Raw genomic sequence first — 22,693 nt, 5'->3', positions numbered from 1 at the left:
TTTAACATTTCTTTTCCTTATCATTTTTTTACATTTCTATCTTTTTGGATTCTTCCCCGCCCGTGACGGCGACGCGCTCACTCTTGCAGGAGGCAGGGGCCAGCGGGGCGGCCTCTGCCCACCCAGGGTGGGCAGGGGGCTCGGGCAGGGACCCGGGGCCGCGGAGGCGCGGGCACGAGGCAGAAACGGCCCCGTCCCGGGGAGCGGCGCCTCCTCCCTGCCTTTTGGCGGGGAGTTTTGGACCGTTTGCAATGCGATTAATTAAATTAAATCCAACACATTAAATCCAAAGAGGTTCTAGTTACCTTTCATATAGTATTTTAAAAATTCTTTCAAATTTTTCAAAAATTTAAATTTTTTTCCAAAGTTTTAAAATAATTTGTTGTTTATATTTATTTATAAAATTTTAATTTTTTAAAAATTTTTATTTTTTAAAAATTAAAAACGTCTTCCAACCCCCTGGGCCAGGCCTGTGGGGTCAGGCAGGCGCATCCTCCTTGCCCTTTTACCTAAACCTCCAGGAATTCAGAGAAAAACCGGGCCCCCGGGCCGAGCCGGGGGTCAGAGCCCGGTGCCTCGGAATCCCCCGGGACCAGCGGCGCGTGGGATCCCGCCGGAAGGGTTGGAGCCGTCAGGAACCAGCTGCCGGATTTAGCAAAGGGTTTATTACGATGTAGGGAACGCTGCGGGATCTGCAGCGCCGCCGGAGCGGTTACAGAGAAAACGAAGCCGGAGCAACCGAGGTGCGGAGGGAAGGCGGGAGCAAACGTCCGGGGGTGCCTGGGAAACACCGAAGGGGTGAACGTGGCTGCGCGTGATGGATAAATCTTTCCCGGGGAGCATCCCATGGCTGCCGGCAGGGGAGAGGTCCCACACCCCCAGGCTGATGGTGCTGGAAAGCCGAGGCCTTGATTTGCCATTTAATTGTACCTGAAAAATAAAAACCAAAGACCCAAACGGCTTCATGGATAGAAACTCCCCTAAAATCACTTCAGGAGCTTTGAAGCGGCGGCGGTGATTCTCTCGTTTGCGAAGGACCAACCGCTTTGCTTCCCCGCGACCGAAGCACGAGAACATCCCCTGTAAACGCAAACGACCGCACCACGTTGACGCTGAGAGGAAGCCTGAAACGTCAGAACACGGCAAGGGGAGAACAAAACAGCCTCATCCCATCCTAAACTATTAAATGCCTCCCCCAAATACCTTCATTTTCCTTGTCTTATTCTATTGCAAATAAACACCGGAGAATCCACGTGAGCCAGCAAAGAGGAGAAGCAGCGTCAGGCGCAGGGAGCCGCGCTCTGCCTTTGCACCGAAACCACCGATTGGTGGCTATGTTTTAAAATTGCTCATTTATTCGGTTTTAATTGGCCGCGGTTGGGCTGACTTACGCGAGCGGTGGGAACGCGGCCGGGAAGGGGATGCCGCGGGGCTCCTCCTTCAGGTACCTCTTCGTGGAGCTGCCGAAAATAAGAAAACACCCGGGAGAAAACTAAAGCTGCGTTAGGGCTTGGGGTCGGGGGCTCGCGGCGCGGGGGGGACGTGGCTTCCCAGCATGGTCCCGGTCCCCTCTCCCCTTTTACCTGTACCGCTTGGTGTTGATGAGCCAGTGCACAAAGTCCTTGGCCTTCATCTTGTCCAGGTAGCGGGTGAAGTCGCTGGTGAAGGTGCCTTCCGAGTGTCGCTTGAGGTTGGACGCGAAGCTTCGGGCGCTTTGCGATTCAGACGGCTGCCATCTGCCCGGGAGGGAAGGATGGGGGAAGAAAAGGTGGTTTAATGCACACCGTGGCACAGGGATCCTGCACCCTCCCTGCACCAGGTCCCCGGGGCAGGGGCTGTGTCCTCTACTGCGTGGAGCATCCTCCAGAAAAGTGATAATAATACATAAAAATAATTTCCAGTTTTGGGGGGCTCTACCAAGCCTGGCCAGGGTTGTTCCTGACATCAAATACACGCGATAGCCTAGCCCGTATTGTTTGCCTTACATCTTGCTTGGCCGCGGCGGGTTCGTGCCTCCACCCTGGTCCCTGCTTGCTGCTCCTGGGAGGGAGCGTGGTGCCGCCCCGGGGCTTAAATCAGCCTCCTCCAGCCCCAGGATGGAGACCTGGTGTTGGGGTCCCCCCTCTCACAAATTCACCCCCGCAGAAGGTCCCCAAAGGGTTTTCCTCCCACAGGGCCGCCGGTGCAGAGCGGGGCTCAGCACCCTGCCCAAAGCATCGCCCCGTCCTGGCTCTGCCCCGCCGCGTCCCCAGGCAGCGTCCCCGTCTCTGGTCTGACACAGCCGAGAAATCCTGGGGGGGTACACGGCAACGGCCGCGGGTGGGCTGGTAGGGAGCCAAGAGGGAGCTTGTCCGGGTAAATACAAAAGAAACAGGCACATTGCAATAGCCCCAGAGCCGGGAGAGCTGGCAGCAACGGTAACGGCGAGGGCTGAGCTGCTCCGACAGCCCCTGCCCGCGCTGGCCATCTCCCCCAACACCCCGTACCTGGAGGCGTCATCCAAGCCCTCGGGGCTCATCTGCCACCCTGCCGGGATCAGCATGGCGAACACCAGCCCGGAGAGGTACAGCCACCGGACGATCTGCATTTGTCTTTCTGGAGAAGGCAGAAGTCGAGCTAGAAACGGCCAGGGTGGCAATCGCCACCGACCCCCTCAGCCCCCGCGGGAGCCCTGGCAGCGTGGCGCGGGACAGACCCAGCCCGAGACGACCTCCTGCCCAGGCATCTTGGCAGCATTTTGGTGAGGGCACGTGAAAATTGCAGCCTCACAATTACCTGTCGGCACGTCTACCGCCACTTAGGTGCAGGCACGCAGCCACAAGAACGGGTTTGTATAATCTAAAGATATAATTCATTGCAATAAACTTTATCACGAACCTCCCCTTTTCTATCTAGAAGCAATATTTCTATCTGGAGCTTATCACCAGCGTGCTGGAGAACTTTCCCGACCATTAGCTGCTCAGAAAAGCAGCTTTCAGAAGAGTTGATTAATTAGAGTTTTACATTTCTTGTCTTTGCTGGACGCCTTAGCAGTTCAGGGAGAATAAAATGCCAACCTGCACCATTTATTTGCTGAAAATCAGACTTTTGGTTGCCCATCACCAAGCACTTTCTTTACTCTAGCTTAATTTCTGCAGAGATTGGTAGTAAAGAAGGGAAGAAAAGGCACTTACCTTCTGCAAAGACAACCTGTCCCCTGAAAGCAAGATCCTATTTTCCTCCTTCAAGCTGCTTGTGGCTAACTCTTCCCCGTACCAGTGCTTTTAAGCTTGTTAGCAGGATGCTAAAAGCTGACGGGTAGGTCATCGGTACTCCTGCTTTTAGTTGGATGGGTCATTATGAATCATTACAGGATTTTTTTAAGTGGGGCTGTTGCAAAAAATATAGTTGTTGCCATAATTTTTAACTTACGCCTTCAGCGAGGGTTTGTTTTTTTTTTTTTTGTCATTGTTGTTGCTGTTTCTCTTATCTTTTTCTATTTTTTTCCACTTCTTGGACCAAAGGAGTGACCCATCGGCTTCCTCCTTTCAGGTGAGATGTCCCCTTATTGTCACAGCACATCTTGCATGGCGAAATCATTCCTCTGCCCACAGGGCTGCCCTTTCAAACACCTTTGATTTGAGTTAAAAAACAGTAAGAAAAAAACAAAAAAGTAAAAGCAGCATTTGGGTACCCAAGCACTTGCTGCTGCTTCCTGCAGGGTAAAACTGGGATTACGGCTCGTCAGCTGGACCGACACCGCTTTTGAGCCAAGCCTGGTTTTGTTGCCCAAGGCCAGATGTGAAATTGGGGCCGTTCGCCATCATTCCTTCGATTTGGGGATGACGGGAGGCCCCGTGGGCGGCCGCAGATCTGGGTCAGCGCTTTTTCCCCATGGGATATCCAGGCTCAGCCCAGGAGCCGGGGGAACATCTGGAACTCATCGGGCCAAGGACAATAGTTTCGCAGGGATGTCCCCTGGGAACTGGGCTCAGTTTTTTTAAATCCTTGAGTCCAGCGAAGGAAAAAAGGCTTGAGAAGAGCAAAACCAAGGGTGGCCCTAAAGAACCAGATCTGGCCCTGGAGGAGCTCCGAGTGGACACAGAGCAAAGCCCCCAGCTCCCTGAAGGTGCTGGGAGCTCAGGTGAGCTTTTGAGGGCTGCTCATTTGGAGGATTGATGGCAGGCTGCGTTTCGGGGGCAGTTCTGAGATATTTGGGGAACTCTTGGCTAAGGAATGTCTACGGTTCAGTGCTCGGGGGACTAAATGTGCCCTTTTCACAGAGGCATGGCCAATGGACAGAGAAAAGCAAGGCTTAGGAAGCTGGGCCATGTTTCTCCCTCGCCCAACACCAGCCACCCGAAGAGACGAGGGCTCCAAGTCCCGATTTCTCCGCCACTTACTGTCCTTTCCTCCTGGAACCTTTCTTCTTGCGGTTGGGTAATTATTGTTATTCTACCAAAGAGATTTCGGTAATTATTGTCAGTGTCAAAATATGGCTGGTGTTCAGGGGACACTCATCTTGAAGAGCCTTTTAATTAGGGCCAACAATGGCCTTACGAGAAAGCCTGACAGAGGAGGAGGAAGGTAGGAGATTAATTAGCTCAACCTTCAGAGGAGAGGTCCAGATCTCCTACCCATCACTTGGGTGGCATATTTATTAATGCCACCAAATTAGCTCACGATGACACTGTTTGCGATGTCCCCCTGGCCCAGGAAGACACACGAGCTATCTGCAGCGGTGGGGGGCTCAGGAGAAGAGAAACTCAGCTCAGCCAGCGCAGTGCTTGTCGTGTTCCTTCTTGGTTTTCTTAATCAAGGCTCCCAGTGTCAGAGTGGGTTGGAGAAATGTCCTACAGGACACTTTCTCCACTGTCCACGGGTGATTTTCACCAGTTCGTTGGGACGTGGCGGTCTCCCCTTTCCAAATGTCCTCTGTGGTCTTCCCCTTTCCACCTGGGTTGAGTTGCTGGTGGCTCTCCCACCCTGGCACCATAGGGCCATGAACCTGTGGTTTAAGATGCACATGCAGATCTGGATTTTCTTCCATTTTATGACTTGGAGAGGTTTTTATGGACAGCAGGTGGCAGCCTTCCTCTGCCCGTCCTTCCTCTGCCTGCCCTTCCTTCAGCTGCCTCGCAGCCTCCTCCTCAGTGCTCGGCGACTCCCAAAGGTCCCTGAAAGGAACGAAGGGACGCGATGTTCCTCTTCTTCGGGGATGGAAGACCCCAGGCTGGGGGTTGCCGTCGGTGGCAGCACGGTGATGCCACAGCCCAGCTGGGTTGGTTTTGGTTCAAATCCTTGCTCTGCGTGCATCTTTGGAGATGCACCTTTGAGGACACGCAAGCATCCTGCGCTGATGGAGCATGGACCAAAGAAGTTGATAAGGGAAAACTCCTGGACTCTACTCCATGTCCACCAACCCTTAGATAAACTCATCCAGGGCCCATCCAGCCTTTGCTGCGTTTTCCCATTAGGTCCCCCCAGGACTGGCCGTGGGGCCGACCTGCCCACCTCCACCAGTCTTGGTCTCTGCAAGCATGGGGAGAAGCAGGAGGAGTCAGGCTGCTCTGATGGGGATGGTGGGACGTGGCCTTGCTGGGCTGTCCAAAATCAGGCTGGAAACAAGATGAGTTTATGCTTAAGCCTGCTCTTAAATTATAACCCAGACCTACCAAGCCTCCTTCTGCCACCAGCCAGCTCCTGCTCTGGGGCTCGATCTCCCTGCCTGGCGCGATGGGGTCAGGCCGGCATGCCTTGATACCTTGATGCCTTGATGCCTCCATGCAACAGCCTGAAGGCAACCACAAAGTCACCATAGATACATCAAACTGCTCCCATACTACTGTCCTGTAGCTGCAGGGGCAGTCAAACCGAGTGATGGTTAATTTTGGAGGGATTTATTGCAAGCATGGAGGAATAAAGGCTTTGACTTCACCTTCTTGGATCCTCTGCAAAGAGACCTTTGTTTCCCACCGAGGCGCATTTCAGGTCCGACCCAGCACAAGAGAGCAAGGGATGGAAACCCCTTCCCCGTGTGTCCCCCCAAGAGGCAGTTCAGCGCCCGGTGCCCCATGAATCAGCGCTCTCCACTCTCGTTTTCCCCATGACTGAAGGCGTTTGTGGCCTCCTCCCTCCCCGCCACAATTGGAGGCAATTTTATACCCGTGCGTCAGAGCGTACCGCCTCTCGCTGGCCGTGGCTACTGCCAAGGCATAACTGGGCAAAGGAAGACCTTCTCGGGTCAGTGGTTTAGCCTGAAACACCTCCTTCAGGGTGACGCTGAGTGTGTGGTTTCAGTTTCACCATCTTTTGGGCTTTTTTCCTGTGTTTTGCTTTACAGGTGTTTAAGAGCAAAGGGAGGGCCATTAAAGAAAGATCTGCGTTCTCAGCAAGGTATTTTGGCAGCTCCGAAGGGACACGGATTATTTTTCTGCCTCTTTTCCCCTTTGTGCATGTTTTTTTAGGCGGGAAACAGTATCTGCCTTTGATGCCGCAGAGTCGAGGGCCTGCAGCCTCCTGGCTCGTGCCCGTGGCTGACCCTTGATGCCAGGGAGGAAGAGTGTGGTGGGATGCAGAGACGGTGCCGAGCTACGCGGCAGGCTGTGACGAACTCATTTGGAGCCATGAGCCTTTAAGAATAGGGGTCAATGCCATGTAGGCCTTCCTAAAATCAAGCTCAGGCTGTATCTACCCCGTGGTGGATCTCTATTTTTTGACGAATCTATTACTTTTCTCCCTTTGCTGTTAACATAGCATCACGGTTCAACCCCAGCCAGCAACTAAGCCCCACCCAGCCGCTCTCTCACTCCTCCCCCGGTGGGATGGGGGAGAGAATCGGAAGGGTAAAAGTGAGAAAACTCACGGGTTGAGATAAAGACAGTGTAATAGGTAAAGCAAAAGCCACACACGCAAGCAAAGCAAAGCAAGGAATTCATTCCCTCCTTCCCATCGGCAGGCAGGTGCTCAGCCACCCCCAGGAAAGCAGGGCTCCATCACGCGTAACGGTGACTGGGGAAGACAAACGCCATCACTCCAAGCGTCCCCCCCTTCCTTCTTCTTCCCCCACCTTTACATGCTGAGCGTGATGTCATATGGTATGGGATATCCCTGTGGTCAGCTGGGGTCAGCTGTCCCAGCCGCGTCCCCTCCCAGCTCCTTGTGCCCCCCACCTCCTCGCTACCGGGGTGGGGTGAGCAGCAGAAAAGGCCTTGACTCTGTGTCAGCACTGCTCAGCAGTAACGAAAACATCCCTGTGTTATCAACACTGTTTCCAGCACAGATCCGAAACACGGCCCCACACTAGCTACTACGGAGAAAATTAACTCTATCCCAGCCAAAACCAGCACACATACCAGAAGGAAACTGGGTGAGATCCCTCTTGTCCCCAGCTCCCATCGCTCTCTCCTGTCCCCGAGCACCTTTTGTGAGCGCTAAATGCCCATGATACACGTGCGGCAAGGCAAGCCGTCGGGCGCCAAGGCCGTGCTTCCCACATGGGAAACTTGACCGTGAGCCTGGAGAAGTGGAAGTGGTTTCATGAGCAGATGGTTGGACGAGAAACCAGCTTGCACCCATGCTGGGCTGGGAGGTGGGTGAGCTAACGGGGAATTGCAGGCAAAATGCATTGGGGTCAGCATGGGGCTCTCACATTTGGGATCGGGACACCTGGTGTATCCAGCTGTGGTGACACTGCTGCGAGGGTGTCCCTGCTCCTCCTCATCAGTGGGAGCCACTGGTCCTTGGGGATCACGTGAAGGTCAGATTAGAGGCCCTGTCCTTTCACCTGGGTTTACTGCATTTTACCTCCTTTGGCTAAAACCCCAGCCTCAGCAGGCGGAGCAAAACGCGGGACACCTGGCTGAGCCCTCGCTGCCTACAAAGCCTGGTGCTCCATCCCTCCCTAGCCTTCAGCCCTGCAAGCCTGCCATCCCTCCCACTCCCTGGCTGTCCCTTGCTTTCCCATGTGCTCTCAGCACGATGCTCTGCAGTGAAAGGTGGGTGCTTCCCTTTTGCTTTTGGAGGCGAGCGGTTGCTGTGCCAGGTGATGTTAGATGGTTTTGAGCAAGCCGTGGGTGCGCTGAGCAGGCTCGGTCCCTCGGGGCACCCTGGCCCAGCACCAAGCGATTGCTGGTTCATGCTGGGGCCCTGCGGGAGCTGAACTGGGGCAGCTCTGGGCAAGTGAAGCTGTGAGCTTGTGGGGAGCACCTGGGGCGATGCCCATGGGGTTGGGTGGCTGTGGGAAGGTTTGGCCCAACACCTCGGTGGTTATGGGTCTGCAGCCTGCCAAAACCCTGATTTAGGGTGGTTTTTTAATTACCCTTCTTTATCTGAGACAAAGGGAGATGGTGGTTAATGGTTTATTTCTGCTAAATGTCCCCTTGGCTTTGAAATGTGGAAAACTGTCATGTTTGTTTTTTTACCTGCCTCTTCTTTGTGCCCATAATGCAATAAAAATCTTATAGACCCTAATGAGACAAGTTACCATTGTGCCTGGGCTAAAAAGTCCTCTGTAGAGTCTGGAGCAAATGTGGCAGAAGTCTTAATTTCACCCTCTTGATTTCTGTGGGCCCTTAGCAGGCTTGTGTGTGATTAAATAGCCCTTGACTCCTTAGCTTCGCAAAAAATCCCCTATTAAAGACCTTTGGCTGTTTGCGATGGCTTTTAGTTTGGCAGTGATCATTGCTAACCGGCTGACAAAACCTGATTGTGCCGTAAATCAAAACTTCTTCGCGTTCAAATGCAACAATTAATCCTGGGTGTGTTGGTGCAATTAGATGACAAATTATGCCTCAAGATTCACTTGCTTCTTTATATAGAGAAGCCGTGTTTGCTCAGCTGGGGATGTTTGGCTGTGGTTTTCAGTCTACCCCAGGGGATGCCAAATGATAAAGTTGGGGAGTTGCATCCTGCTCCAGCTGCAGAATTCAGACCCTTTGGCCTTGGCTCCTTCACCTGGAGACTGAAAGTTTGTCTGCCTGCTTGCACTAACTGGTTTTTGGCTAACTTGAGTTGTCTGAGCCCTCCTTTTCCCAAGATTTTAGTACAGAATTTATTCTTGCAATGCCGAAGCCTCGTGCAGGAGGTTTTGAACCCCACCAGATTGGGGCAGGGGATGCCTTCAGACCTGCAGCTCCCATGCCCAGAGAGAAACACTCCCACAGCCACGGGTACCTGCTCTGACTGCCCTGGTCTAGTTTTGAGATGTAGGGCTGGTGCTAAACAGCAATGGCACAAGCTGAAAACCCAGCAGCTAATCTGCTGCTGGATGTTTGCTCCTGATGATCCCGGTGCCGCGGGATGTCTCATTTACAGGTAATCTTGGAGCATGCCTTGATGTGGGTGGATGCGCTTTGCGGTGGGGAAGAGTCTTATTAATCCAACAAGGTGGTGTTTTGCTTGAACCGCTGAAAAGTTGGGGTGGCTGCTGGAGCAAAGGTGTGTTCTTCAGATGCGTTGCTGTGTCCCTGAAAAAAAACCAAAACGTATTTGAAGGTTGAATGATACAGAAGGGATGAGTAAACTCGAGCACAGGCTCTCGTTCTTGCAGGGATGCTGCCTGCGGAGAGGGAGGGCTGAGCTCTGCTGGTTAATGGCGTTCAGCTGCGGTTTTTAGCTCGAAATCCATAGCAAAACCCGAACGCGGACAATGTGGCAAAAATGCAGGGCAAAGACAGATAAAAAGCCTGTTGATGTCATTAGTGTTAGTAGGTGCATATTTACACACTCGACTTAAATGAACGTTTTATCAACTGATTAACTGTTCTTACAGGATTTCTTTGTGAAACACCCATAGATGTTTTCTTATCTACTTGGAACAAACTAAGTTGATAGTGTTTTATACCCCTTCCCCTTACGATGGTGACTGGTGCTGATAACAACTATCGTAATTCCTATGGACTCTGGTCTCTAAGTGGGGGGCAATGGCTCTCGGTGGGAAAGCAATTGGCTGTTTGGATAAGTAGCTTAAAAAAATAAGGAATTTTTTTAAAAGAGTGAAAAAGAGCTCATTTTCTCTAGCTGATGCTGCTTTGGCAGGAAAAGAGCTGCTCTGTCACCAAAGAAATATGGCTCCTGGGAATGAGGGAAAAATCCCAACTGTTAAAAGTTGAAAGAATTGTTGGGGAAGGGGAATTGGTTTTTCTTTGTGGCTTTTTTAAGAAGGCAAATCGTGTAGGACATTTTAAGTTTGTTTTCATCCTTTTTTTTTTTTTTCCAGGCTGCACAAGAGGGCATTATATCAACCTGCAGCTGTACCTTGCTTGTGGGCAAAGGAGCTCTTGCTGTCTTGCCAAACAGGATTAATGTCAGGCTGGCAGAGGAGGGCCTGTATCCTGGAGGACACATGCCAGAGGATTTGTTTTATTTTGTTGGTTAGTGGTTATTTTTTAGTTGTTTCTTAGCTGAACAGGTTCCCTGATCTCGTGCCCAGCCCTGCAGTTTTGCTGCATGGGAAGGGTCCTTGAGGACTCATCCTCCCTTGCTCCTGTGCATCCTGATGCTGGTTGGCAGCAAAAAGCTTGGGGACCTCTTGTTTTGGAGTAAACCAGCCCAAATCCTGAGCGTGCATCTCCCCTGGGTGGGAGCTCGGACAGTTCAGAGGCCTCCGCTGGGCTGTGGTTTAACAAAGCTGTGTTTAATCCCCTCCTCGCTTGCTAAATCCTTGCATCCTCCTTGCTTTCGGTGGCTGTGCCTGGGAAACCCTCCCGGCTCCGGAGCTGACCTTTCCCAACAAAGCACCTTTGTCAGGCAGACCTCAGGGCTGCGGGGTTGCTTTTTTATTTTCCCTTCTTTACTTATTACTCTTTTTTTATTGATGGCACCACCCAGCAGCACAAGGACCCATTATACGAACCGCTGTTGGACTTTGCTTGTTTGCAGGAGGGTGATTAAGAACAAACGGGCAGCGGTGGGCTATATCCTGGAAAGCGGAGGCCAAAAGCTTGAGCAAGAGGAAACTTGGCAGCAGAAAGGGAGCCCTGATCCAGCTGGTGCTGAGCCTGCGCTCCCCATGTGCCGGGGAGGGAGGTAACCTTGTTTTCACATGGGGTGATTTGGCTGATCGATCTTTGGGAAAGGGTGGGTGGAAGCAAGAGTGGGGTTGTGTTTTCCCCTCAAGTGGACCTGTTCTGGTGAGGGTTTTTCTGGTCCTGTGTCCATTCTCCATGGAGCATCCCAGCAGAGGGCAGCAAGAGATGCCCTGGGCACCCATCGCTCTCCCATGGGTGCTGTTCCAGAGCACCCATGCTTGGTGCCAGGGCAGGCTGACCCCTGTCCCCTTCTGGTCCCCAACCTTGGGGAACCTGCTAAGAACTTCCAACTCTGCCGGGCTTTAAGGAGGCCTTTTTGGGGCTGTAGGAGGGTGTTGAGGTGGGAACAAAGACACCATGCAGATCTACTCTTGCCCTCCCTGGTTCCTGGACATCTTCTGCCCTTCTTCTCTTTAATTGCATGGTTTATTTGGGGGCAACACTCATCTTATCCTGTATTTCCATGTGCTATAGTGCTGCATCTCCCCATGTCTGCCCATGCACACAGCAGGGCCTTGGTGCACTGTGGTGATGCTGGAGCAAAGACCAAGCCGGGCACTGGTGGCTTCGTGCTCACGTGAGCACGGCAGCTTGTGTCGGTGGGTGCCAAAGCCTGACCCAAGGTGCTGCTACATTCAACACCAAATCACGCACTATACGAGCCAGTGAGCAAAATACAAATTATGGTGGCTGATCTTCAGGCGGAGGCTGTGTTACCTGGCCGGGGTGATGTCTTTTGACAACAGGAAGGGTGGCTGTCAGCCCTCGATGGCCGTGGGAGCTGTTTCCTGGCTCCTAACGCACTGGTACCGCAGCAGCTATAGGCTGGGCAGAGGCCGAGTAGGAGGGGGAGGACTCGGTGCTTGTGCTCAAGAGGAGCTGGGTGCTGGCACAGCCTATGCCATGACTAATGCCAACATCCGTGCCAGCCTCTGCCATGTCTCCGTGCAGATGTTTCTCCTCTGTTGGCAGCGTTTCTGCCCATCGGCCCTGGATGATGCACTGGAAACTTCATTTGCAAGCCTTGCACATCTCCTAGTGTGGTGTGGAGCTACGTGCAGAGGAGGACATCTCTAGGTTGGCTTCTTCACGGCTCACGTTGCTCCGGAGCTGGTCCCTGGATGCTTGGGACCCTCTAGCAAAGTGGTGGAAATCCTCCTGGAGGGGGGCTTTGCTGCCCTGTGTTGCTTGGACTTTCTGGAGGCAGTTTGCATGCTGCGATACCCCTCTGCAGCGCTCTTCCATCTTCCCTGGTGTTTGCCTGCGTTTCTTTTTCATCTCTCATCCTGTTTTCAACAAGCAGGACTGGGCCCTGCTCTGCTTTGTTCTCCGGGTGAAACAAGCCTCATGCTTTTCACATGAAGTCAGAAACCGCGGCTTTAAAGCAAAGCACTTAGGGTTGCAAAATAGCCTGAGCTGGTAGCAGGGTAGAAGGTATGTGCTCCCAAATTGTGGAGCATTAGCCCTTCTTGCTCAGGGGCAGTGATGGAGAGAGCTGGGGCTGACCCTTTGCAAGCAAAGAGGCACCTGCAACCCATTGAAAAAATCTGTGTTTAATGAAGATATTGCCACTGGGTCTTGCTTCTCCTCAAGCACCTGGTTCCTTCCCCTGTCTACACAGTGGCCCAGCAAGCTTGTGTTTCAGGAACTTTAAATGATACACAAACAGAGCTGCTGAGACCTTCCTGAAGTAGACCGAAAGCCCTTTGATGTGTAAAAAGATATAAGGTTTCTAGATTGTCACAGCATGTGAAAATAGTTGGGTTTTTCTTCCCTGCCAGGAAAAAAAAAGACATTTTTAAAGCTGCACAGTAATAACCTGCTAATGCAAAAGATACTCAAGAATGAGAAATAGTCTGTGAAATTCTCTTGGTGCAGAGAAATTGCTCGTAGGCTTGTTTAGGAGATAACTGCATCCATTCCCCCCCTTAATCATGGCAAATATGTACAAGAATGGTGAGCTGAGGTGCTCTGGTGGAATAGTTCCACCTGGTGATATACCTCTAAAATACAAGGAAAAAAAATAATCTGGTAATAGAAAGCACCAGCATAGTCACTGTTTTCTAACAAAATGGTGCTGGATCTGCCTGGCCGTAAGGAGGGGTAGGCGGCAGCGTGGGCGCAGGGGATGGAGGTGTGCTGAGATGCTGCTTCTGAAATGGAAACTCTTGTTTCGGCAGAGAAGCTGGGAAAATGAGCGTGGCGTAGCTGTGACTGCGTTATTGTGCGCTACAGGTAAATCTGGTTTGAATGCGGAGGGATTATATCAGCCCTTGCTGTGTTTGCTGAAATAAAGGTTTTTTTTTTTCTGTGAAATGGCTATTTCTGCTAAGAAGTGGTGAAAGGCTGGTGGTCAGCAGTAACAATCTCATTAAAAATGGGGCTGAAGAAGCTTGAATGCTTAAAAGAAAAAAAATTTTCTATTTTTAAGCGCTGCTGTTCCCATTTCTGGGCAGGTGAGAACAGGCAGGAGGACCTCAGGGTTTCTCAGCCACGACCTGGGCTCTGCCCCGTGCCTGTCCTGGTGAAGGTGAGGTCACGGCGCTTGCTGGATGCCAGGGTTTGGGCTGGATTAAATGCAGCCTCTCTGCCCAGATTAAATGCAATGTGGACCAGTGAGAAGCCCGGTGGGGAAGGTGCGCCGGGGCTCGTGCTGAGCACCAGACCTCCGCACCGTGTAGGGATGCCGCTGGCTTCGCTGGCGTGCTCACCGGGCTCCAGCCCCCCTTAACCCCGTAGTTTAGGGTCCGCCCTGGCCTGTGCATTGGGAAAGGGGGTTAATTACTCGTGCCCCGCTTCCCGCTGGCCCCAGCCCTGCGTGGGGCCATCCTGCCCCTGTTTTTGAGCCAGGCCCTGGATGCTTTTTGTGCTGACGCAAAGCTGCTGCTGCAGGATCCTCTGATTCATCCCCATGGAGGGCTCACACCCAGGCTGGGTTTCTTCTCCCAGTTGTTGATCATGCTGGCAGTGCTGGTGTGGGCTGGGCCCCTCTGTGGGGTGCTGCAGTGGCCCCCGATTCCCGCTACGGGATGGGGTGTGGGGTATGCCAGGACTCCTGGATCCCTTCTCCCGTGCGAAGGCGGATGGGGTTTAGAGCAGCAAGGCAAGGGGGACCCCCGGGATTCCCCACTCTGGGGGCAGGGGTCTGAATGCACCCTTTGGGTGTGGCATCTTCAGGGTCTGTGGGTGCAGTGGAAGGAGCCTGTGGGATGCAGCTTTTGGGGATGCTGCTGTGCTCCAGCCCCACGCTTCGCTGTGGGTTGCTCTGAGAGGGGGCGGCTCTGGATCTGGAGGAGCTTTAATATTTCCCTGGGGCTGGTGTCTGTGGAGCATCTCCCATGCCATGAGCAACCATGCTACCCTTACCAAATGCGAGAGGGCTTAATATTCTTCCCCCTTACAAAAGGGGAAACTGAGGCACAGAGGGTTAAGACGGTGCAGGATTGCGTTTTTAGCCTCCTAGCTCTGCTGCTGACCTGCGTGACCCAAACTAAGGACTTTTCCACCTCCTTTGCTCCTCCTGCTTGTCAGCAACCTCTTCTGTTGAGAACTGGGGGAGGCAGAGGGGAAAAATGAGGGATGAGGGTCTGCTGCTGCCCAGGCTCATGCAGTGCCGCGGCCTGGATTGCAGATCTGCTTAGGTGTGCTAAAATATCGGTGATGCTGTCTATCCTCCCCGGTGCTGCCATGCAAAGGTGGCATAACCTGTCCGATGGGGATCAAGCTGAATCTGGGATCAGGGATCTCCCAGGCAAGCGTCTCCCATCTTCTTGGGAGTCCATGCTCAGCGGAAACCTCATCTTTGCAGCAAGAAGGGGGGCTGTGATGGTGGAGCTTTGCACGGGGCTGGATTTAGGGAGCAGGTGGGAGGGACGGCTGGGACGGTGCCAGCGTGCGGTGTCCCCGTGCCCAGGTCGGGAGCGAGATGCTTTGGCAGAGGGTTGTGGCTGAACTGGAAGAGCAGGGCTACGGCAGAAGGTCAGGGCGAAGGTGTGGGTTTGGCACCCGGCGAGGGGGCTGGGGAGCATTGCGGGTCACTTTTTGAGGGCACCTGTGGAGCCATCTGGGAGAACTGGTATGGCAAAAAGCTGTGCCCGAGTCAAACCGGCAAAGTGTGTGAAGGATTGCTGCTGGCTCCTCCCAGCTCATGCCAGCCTCGGAGATGGGCTTCAAGCTGCCCTGGACCCGGCACCTCCTGCTCTTGCCCCACTCCAACGCTAGTGTCCATGTCACCTCCTTAACTACCTGCTCGCGGTGCCAGCTGCCATGGGATTTGGGGTCTGAGCACTTGCTCTGGCTCTTTGGGATGGCTTTGCATCCAGCTTAACCCATTTTTGCTCCTAAGATATGATAGCCGAGCAGATTGGCACCCATGACTTTTTTAAAATTTCCTTTATTAACAATAAATAATATGCTACATTATAAAGATCTCGACACAAAATCCAAAAATCACGTACTTTCTGCAGCCACGAATAAATAGGACGCACCAGCTAATGCATGAAAGAGCATCTATGAGCAGCGTGGGCCCTGTGGCGGGGAGAAAGCGGGGGATTTTGCTGCACCCACCTGCCCAAAGCAGTCATTCTTCTTTGCTGGTATCTACACGGTGTTTCCATCCCCTAGGCTGTCAGACGCAGGGGTGAAATCCTGTGTGCCCCAGAACGTGCGGTCTCAGGCCTCCGAAAATCGTGCAAAACTCGCACCCAGAGGGGCAGGGATGCAGCCGAGTGGGTGTAAAACCACAGCTGAGAGGCTGCCCTGGGCTGGGACTCCTTTGCTGGGCTTAGCTGGCTGCAGTTAAGCTAGGAGAGGTTCTAGCGCTCACACTCGCGTAGAGGGATTATATACACAGACACTGCAATACTCCTTTGTTTCTTAGTCACAGATGGTCTTTGAGTTATAAGACTTTTGCTTAAGAGTCTACTGTAGCTGGATGTGTTCATTGCCTGGCTTTGGTGCACACATGAGCCCATGTGTGGGGCTTCCTCCCATCCTTTTGCTTGTTTTTTTTTTTTCCAACTGTTCCTATGGTGGGGTCAACTCCATGGACTTCTTCCTCTCCTCTCTCTGTTCTTCCCACTCCTCTTCTGACTCGTAGGTGCCCTTGATGATGGCAACCCTATCTGACATGTTCATGCAGTAGGGGACGAGGATGTAGAAGTAGAGCAGAGCGGCCAAGCAAGCCCCGAGGATGGGTCCAACCCAGAACACCTAGAAAGCAAAAGGGAGAGGGTGAGAGCAGGTCTTGGAGGCTGGTGCACCAGGTCCAGCCATCACACCAGCATCCCTCGCTGCTCCGCATCTAGCCCATGGAGAGATACAAATACCCCTGCCAGTAGACTTCTTGGGCTGAAATCTCCTCAAACTTTGCTTACTGAAGACATAAATCTCTGTATGAGTGCAGGATGTGGTGTGCTGGAAAGGAGGCACCAAGCCTGCTCTGCAAGGCTGGGTCTGAGCTTGCAGGCGGTGCTGGGCAAGTGGAAAGCCTAAGCTGGGCTTCTCTGTGGGCTTTACTGACCTCAGATGATGCCCTAGCTCAACGTGCGCCGTTGCATGGGGGGTTTATGCTTGTCCCCTTGCTGGCTCTGTGCCATGGGGATAACCTGTTCCCTATGCATCAAGGGGGACAACCTCCCTCGTTCTCCAGCCCCCTTTTATGCTTTCAGGCCTGGGATGGGCTCTGAAGCACCCAGCCCTGTAATCCCTGCAGCAATCGCTGCCCTCTCCCCTCGTTGCCTGCATCTGGCCCTGGCAGCATCTCTGCTGGCTCGTCCCGGCACGCTGCCGATGCTCACCCAATGTGCCGGGCTGAACCTCCTCACGATGACCGCGGGCCCAAAGGACCGGGCTGGATTCATGGAACAGCCGGTGAAGTAGATCTGTCAGTGCAGAAAGGAGACCAGGTTAAGATGCATCATGTTGCTTAGCAGATACGACCAACTTCTCAGAAGCAGGGACTGAAACAGCCCCCAGCGCTGTTTCTCTTGCAGAGAGGTGGGGACCCCCCCATCACCATGGAGAAGAAGCCTCCATATGTCCCATGTTGGCTGTCCCAATGCAGCTCCGTCTGGGACCAACTGCAGCAGAGTATCTTGGGGAGCCCCGTCCCCGCGGGATCCTCTGCCCTGTCCTCCTGCCTGGACACTCACCCCCACCAAGTGGCCTACAGCGACGGAGAGGCCGATGGACAGTGCCGGGGAGCCCACGTTGCCATTCCTCCGGTTGTCCGTGGACGCAAAGATGCATGCGGCCAGCTGGAAGGTGAGGATGATCTCCACCACAAGGGCCTGGCCCGGGGTCGTGTTGTTGTTGAGCTGCAAACCATCGAGAGCAACAATAATTAACCATCCCTGGGGCTGGGCATCACTGCGAGGGCTCTTAGGCGCTTTGCTGGTGGATTTGGGTTGGCAAAGCCATGCACGAGAATCCCCCGAGGTCCCCTGCCCAGCCCGGGGGCACAAGGTGCCGTGCTGGCCACTGCTCGGGCTCCCCGCTCCTTTCCCTGAAAGGGAAGAAATTATCTTTCTTTCTGTTTAACGCTCCAGAATCTGTCTCTCCCCCGAGCCCCTCCCTTCCTGGGGCTTTCCACATCTCTCTCTGCTTGCTTGTCTCCGCAACACTCAGTGCTTTCCCACCAAATCCCACACTGGTTTGTCCCTTTTTTCCTGCATTTCTTTCCCCCTTGATCCTTGCAAGCTGTCGTATCCTGACTCTTCTCCCCTCTGCTTTCTGGGGCACCTCCCCAAGAGGCTGGGGAGCAGATGGCAGCCACCGTGGAGGGCACGAGATGAAGGGTGAGGGTTGGGATGAAGGCTGGCGTGCGGTCATGGGGGTAAGACAGGCTGTTGCTGCCCCGGTGCCTCCGTGCTAACCACTGGGAACTGCCAGATGGACTCAACCCCACTGGGCATAGGAAGGGCAAAATGACCTAAGCCATCGCAGCTTGTTTGTTAGCTAAAGCTGACTGGTTTGGGACATGGAGCATGTGGGAATAAGATGCATAGCAGCACCTTACCGTAGTGATCGAACCCTCTGCAACGTGTCTGTGCTGCTCCGAGGGGTCCAGACCTGGCCGTGGTTGGAGCGGTAGCTCCACCGCTCCCATTTCAGGTGGTTTCCCAGCACTGCCCCGGGGGTTTGAGACGTGCTTCTCATCCCTGCTTATCTCAGAGGGTCCCGCCATCTCCCCTCCTCCTCCAAGAGCAGCCCCTGCCCCTCGCAGCCTCTCCGTGCCCTCCTGCGCGTTCTTCAGCTTTCTCTCCACCCATCTCCATTTCCTAGCTCCCCCAGTGCACTGGTTACAGTGGGCTTCCACTCCCCCTGCCTGTACTGGTTTAACTGGGCTCTGCTCTCTGCCCTCCCCCTCTCCGTCCTGGCATGACTCCTATCCCAGCACTAATCTCCAGGTGGAGAGGCTGCAGTCAAGAACATCTCAATGGTGTGGGTGACTCACGAGGGCCCTTAGGATAAAGGAAGCACTTATTAAAGGAAGAAAAGACCATGTCATTCATCACCCCGCACAATAAAGCTGTCATGTCAACACTCTGCTGACTACGCCAGTGTTTGCTCCTATCCCATTCCTATCCCTCTGTGCATGCAGGACAATGTGCCGAGACCAACCATCCTTATGGATTTGGCTCTCCAGGTTGGTGCTGGTACCAGCTCCTCGCTCACAAGGAAAGGCAAGCCCACACGGCAAGGTGAACCATCTCCAGGTAGGGAGACTTACCGCATTGATGGCCAGGTTGCCACGGGTATTGACTGGCGTCACGCCATAGAGGATGCCAGCCCCGGCGATGGCCCCGACCAGTTGGGCAATCACGTAGAAGAGCGTCCGGAGGAAGGAGATCTGGTTCCCAACAAAGAAGGCGATGGTCACCGCCGGGTTGATGTGGGCGCCGCTGATGTGGCCAAACGCCTGCACCAGCGTACCGATGGCCAGGCCGAACGCCAGCGAAATCTGAAGGATGCTGGGGAGGGCAGACGGCCACTTCAGGGCTGAGCCGAGGCCGATGAAGACGAAGATGAGCGTGGAGATAAATTCAACAAAGACGGATCGAGCAAAGGCCAGGGTTAATATTTCCTTCTTCATGGTGGGAGCGGGTGAAGGGCAGCTAGGAAGGAAGAAAGTTTAGGTTTCCTCTGTCTCCAGGCTCTTCTGTCTGCATGCAGTCGTAGGGCCATACCTATCTATATATGCAAGAGCAGCAGGGAGCTGTGTTACAAGGCAGTGGGTGGAGCCAGAGAATTAGCCAGTCCTCCCAAATTATCATGTGAAACTGGAAAAGTTTCCATCTGAAAAATAACTTTGGAGCCTCTTGGTGAACCAGTGACTCAGATATTGGTGGCATTTCTTTCTCCTTCCCTCTGCAAACAAAGAGCCCCTATAGGGTGTCTCTGTGGTCGTTAGATAACGTGGTTGCATAACGATGCCGCGCTCCCTCCTCTGTTTTTCCCATTTACTACCTCTCACCAGGCTCTGGGTGTTTTGTTAGCAGAGGTGTAGTTAATAGTGCCTTCCTTGTGTGCTTGCAGACTGGAGAGGACTGCGTTCTTGTTTGAAAAGTCTCGTTGCCGGTGTCGGGCTGGAGGAGCTCTCCTGGGGCAGGCTCCCAGTGCATTCAATTTACACGGGATGTTGAAACGCAAAGTTAAGTACCTGGAGCTGCTCCCAGGCTCTCAAGACAGCTCAACTCCAGGAAACAAGTGGCTTGCAATTGTCCTGGGAGCAGGGCAGGGTTTGGGGGATGCTTTGCCTAGCTGGGAAGCCGCAGAAAAGCCAGGGCTTCCTCGAGGTGCCTGGATGGAAGCTGAATGGGATGGTGTAGCTCGGATAAAGGGGGCTGATGGCTGCAGAGCCTGACTCTGGACCTCTTTGCTGCCTTTCTGCTTTGCTGCTCCTTACAGAGCATCGGGTGTGGGTTTTACCAGCGTGGGGGTTGACAGTTGGGGGGTGCTCGCTGCCTGTAGCCAGGGAGGGTGTATCCTACTCCTGTCATCTCGGGCCCTTTTCTTTTCTTTTTGCCTTTCAAGCTATTGCTCAACGAGGTCAATGATTTTGCTCTTGGGAATGCCAGTATAAAGCCACAGGCTTTGCATGGACACAGGCCATGTTTACATGTCTCCCTTCATGTTCCTGTGGTGCTGCCCTCCATCCTAAATCTGTCCAGCTGCAAATCCTTGGCTGGCCGGGAGCAGAGGCGGGAGGCTCTCAGTGCTGTGCAGCACCGAGCTGTTGGGGACTGAGGCTTTGGGGCGGAAAAAGGCTCCAGTGACACTTAACAATGAATTCTCGGTTCCCTCATAGTCCTTGGAGCCTTGTGCCAGGGTTAGTTTTTATTTTTAAATAAGTTTGGTTGCCAGATCTGCTCTCCTTGCTTGGTTGACTGCATCTTGCCTTTCTCAAGCGATGCCATCTCTCCGTGCCCAACGCAGCGAGCCCGGGCTGGGGTTATCCATGGCTGCCATGCACCTCTGCAGAAGCGGTTGCGTTCCAGCCTGCAGTGAACAAAGCTCTACGTGCAGGGGATTGGTAAAATCATTTAAATCCCTCTTTAAATTTAAAAAGCACTAAAAAATTGCATTCACTGCTGCCTTCTGCTGGGTGCAGTCAGACCTGCACACGTCCTGTGGGGTCAAAAGCTAGAAGTGATTCCTCTTCAGAGCAAGAAGAGGGGACTTCTTCCTCCAGAGCTGAAAATAAATGAGCCTTTCTCCTTCAGACGTACCCAAAGTCCTGAGCTCAAGCAAACAGACCCGGAGAGTCTCGAGGGACCGAGGATCTGTTACAGCGTTAATTCCTGATAATGGTTTCCTCCTGTTTCTGCTGATCCTGGGGAAGATTGCAGAGTTAAAGACCAGATCTGTTATCCTAGAAACACCTGGTCCGTTGGCGTGTTTTGGTGAAAGTTTTGCAAGCTGGTATTTCAAGACATCCTGGCCAGATTCCAGCTGGATTAATTGCTTGCCACTTCCCTTCAGCCCTGCCTGTGGCTCCAGCTGGATAAAATGCGCCTTGTTCCCATCCTCCAAACCCTTTCGTAACGTGCCCGCCACAGATCTCCCTTGGAGGTGGCCGCGTTTTGCTGGCAGCTCCTCCGCCACACGCCTCGCTTTAGCTAAAAAGCAGCGTTGAGCCGAAAGACGCTCTCCCAAGTTCCCAACTGTGGATAATAACCTCCTAGCACAATCCTCTGGCTGACTAGGAGATATAATCAAATAAGGCTGGAAATGATGGGGAAAACTTCCGGAGAGAAACAAGATGTTTCGCTAACAACATGCCATGCAAAACCCATTTTCCCGAGGCTGTTTCCTAGACTTTCCTCACTGGGGCATTCCTGCTTGGCTTCTCGGATGTCTAACCGTGCTGAGCCGGTGTTGGAAGGCTCCTTTTCCTCTCCCCAGCTGCATGCCCTCCGAGGAGCTTGTATGAACTGAAAGTGCCTTTGATGCGTCAAATTTAATTGAATTGGGCAAGACGTTGAGAAGGCATTATGCAGGTCCCTGCTGACAGACAGACACCTACGTGGTGGGGTCACGCACACCTTGTTTCACCCCTAGGCTTTTGGAGGAAAGAAGACGAGGAGGCTTTTTGCAAGGAGGACAGGTTTAGCCGTCTCCTCCCTCCACCTCCTCCTCCTCCTCCTCAGTGGCATCAGCAGACAAAAAACACAACCAAAAATCACCCACTTCTACCACCCAATCGCGGGGCCACACGGCTTGGGGACGATGTGCTGGAGGGGGATAGGGACCCGAGCCCACCGCTGGCTTGGGGTGCAGGGTGCCCGGGTGAGAGGAAGGCAGCTGGTGCCTCATCCTTGCCCGGGGCCCTCCCGAGGCTCTGCCTCACCCACGGAGGCGTGTGTGTTATTAACTGAATACGTGTGCCGGTCCCTGTCGTCCCCAGTTTGCTGATTTCATTTTCTGAGCCCACATGGGGCTGCTATTAATTTGTCATTTCCGCAGCAGCCCAGATTTCTGATGAGTTCAACTCCACGTTGGACCTCAAAGCCTGGCAGATGGTATTGCAGGTGGCCAAATTCAGATTATAAATGCTGCTGAGACCCAGATCAGCCTGGTTTTTGTTTATTCCCCCTCACCTGGCTCTGTATCTCGACCAAGGACCTTAAAACTGGCACAATAATACAAGCAGGAATAATGATAGTAACAGGAGACAACTCCACTCGCTGGAATCTGTGATTAGTTGGGATTAGATGGCCAGGGGAGAAAGTTTGGTTTAGTTTGTTTTTAAGAGAAAGAGCGTTTCTTGCTGGCTCAGCTTTGGGAGTTTGCAGCAAGCCATTGATGGGGAAAAAATAATATGCACTGGGAATTAAAAGTAGAGGAAGAAGTAGCAAACTTTCCCCTCCTCATCCTCAGTTCCTGGGGCTGCTTCTTGTCATGGCGGCAGGGAAAGTGGTGGGATTAGCGCAAAGCCTCACCTCTTTCTAGCGCAATGCGATGTCTCTGTACAGGTGTTTCAGACGGGGCTTTCAAGGATTTCTCTTATCTGACCCACCATCTGCTTGCGCTCTCTTTAAAGGCAGGGATTACTCTGCTGGCCTGAAGCTGATGATGTTTCCACCTTCTCCTGCCCTGGAGCAATGAGGCTTTTGCTTCCCCTAGTAACCTGACCCAGCTTTGGAGCAAAAACCCCCGTGAGACTGAGTTTGGCTTTGGGG

General features: G+C 53.2%; 2 protein-coding genes and 1 long non-coding RNA gene across 3 annotated transcripts; 1 reads left to right on the top strand and 2 right to left on the bottom strand.

Annotated features, from left to right (window-relative positions):
• Positions 1-991: 991 nt before the first annotated feature.
• On the bottom strand, positions 992-2,587 carry LOC104019209 (pro-glucagon-like). Its single transcript, XM_009472436.2, has 4 exons — positions 2,487-2,587; positions 1,584-1,736; positions 1,392-1,460; positions 992-1,124 (listed from the first exon to the last, which is right to left on the bottom strand). Exons 1-4 carry the CDS (start codon positions 2,585-2,587, stop codon positions 992-994), a joined length of 456 nt encoding a protein of 151 aa, XP_009470711.2.
• A 5,259-nt stretch (positions 2,588-7,846) lies between these two features.
• On the top strand, positions 7,847-13,381 carry LOC148053990 (uncharacterized). The gene is made up of 4 exons (XR_015707785.1): positions 7,847-7,976; positions 10,199-10,352; positions 10,861-11,007; positions 11,961-13,381. It is a non-coding gene; the product is annotated as an uncharacterized LOC148053990 (long non-coding RNA).
• A 2,185-nt stretch (positions 13,382-15,566) lies between these two features.
• AQP5 (aquaporin 5) lies at positions 15,567-19,148 on the bottom strand. The gene is made up of 4 exons (XM_087771635.1): positions 18,742-19,148; positions 17,162-17,326; positions 16,808-16,891; positions 15,567-16,220 (listed from the first exon to the last, which is right to left on the bottom strand). The coding sequence occupies exons 1-4, from the start codon at positions 19,102-19,104 to the stop codon at positions 16,035-16,037; spliced, it is 798 nt and encodes a 265-aa protein (XP_087627761.1). The 5' UTR covers positions 19,105-19,148; the 3' UTR covers positions 15,567-16,034.
• Between the last annotated feature and the right edge of the window lie 3,545 nt (positions 19,149-22,693).

This window comes from Nipponia nippon, unplaced genomic scaffold (assembly GCF_047370975.1).
Source record: "Nipponia nippon isolate SJK-2023a ecotype South Korea unplaced genomic scaffold, ASM4737097v1 scaffold_35, whole genome shotgun sequence".
NCBI lineage: Eukaryota > Metazoa > Chordata > Aves > Pelecaniformes > Threskiornithidae > Nipponia > Nipponia nippon.
The sequence above is the reverse complement of the archived record's forward strand: the minus strand, read 5'-3'. Positions and strand labels throughout refer to the sequence as shown.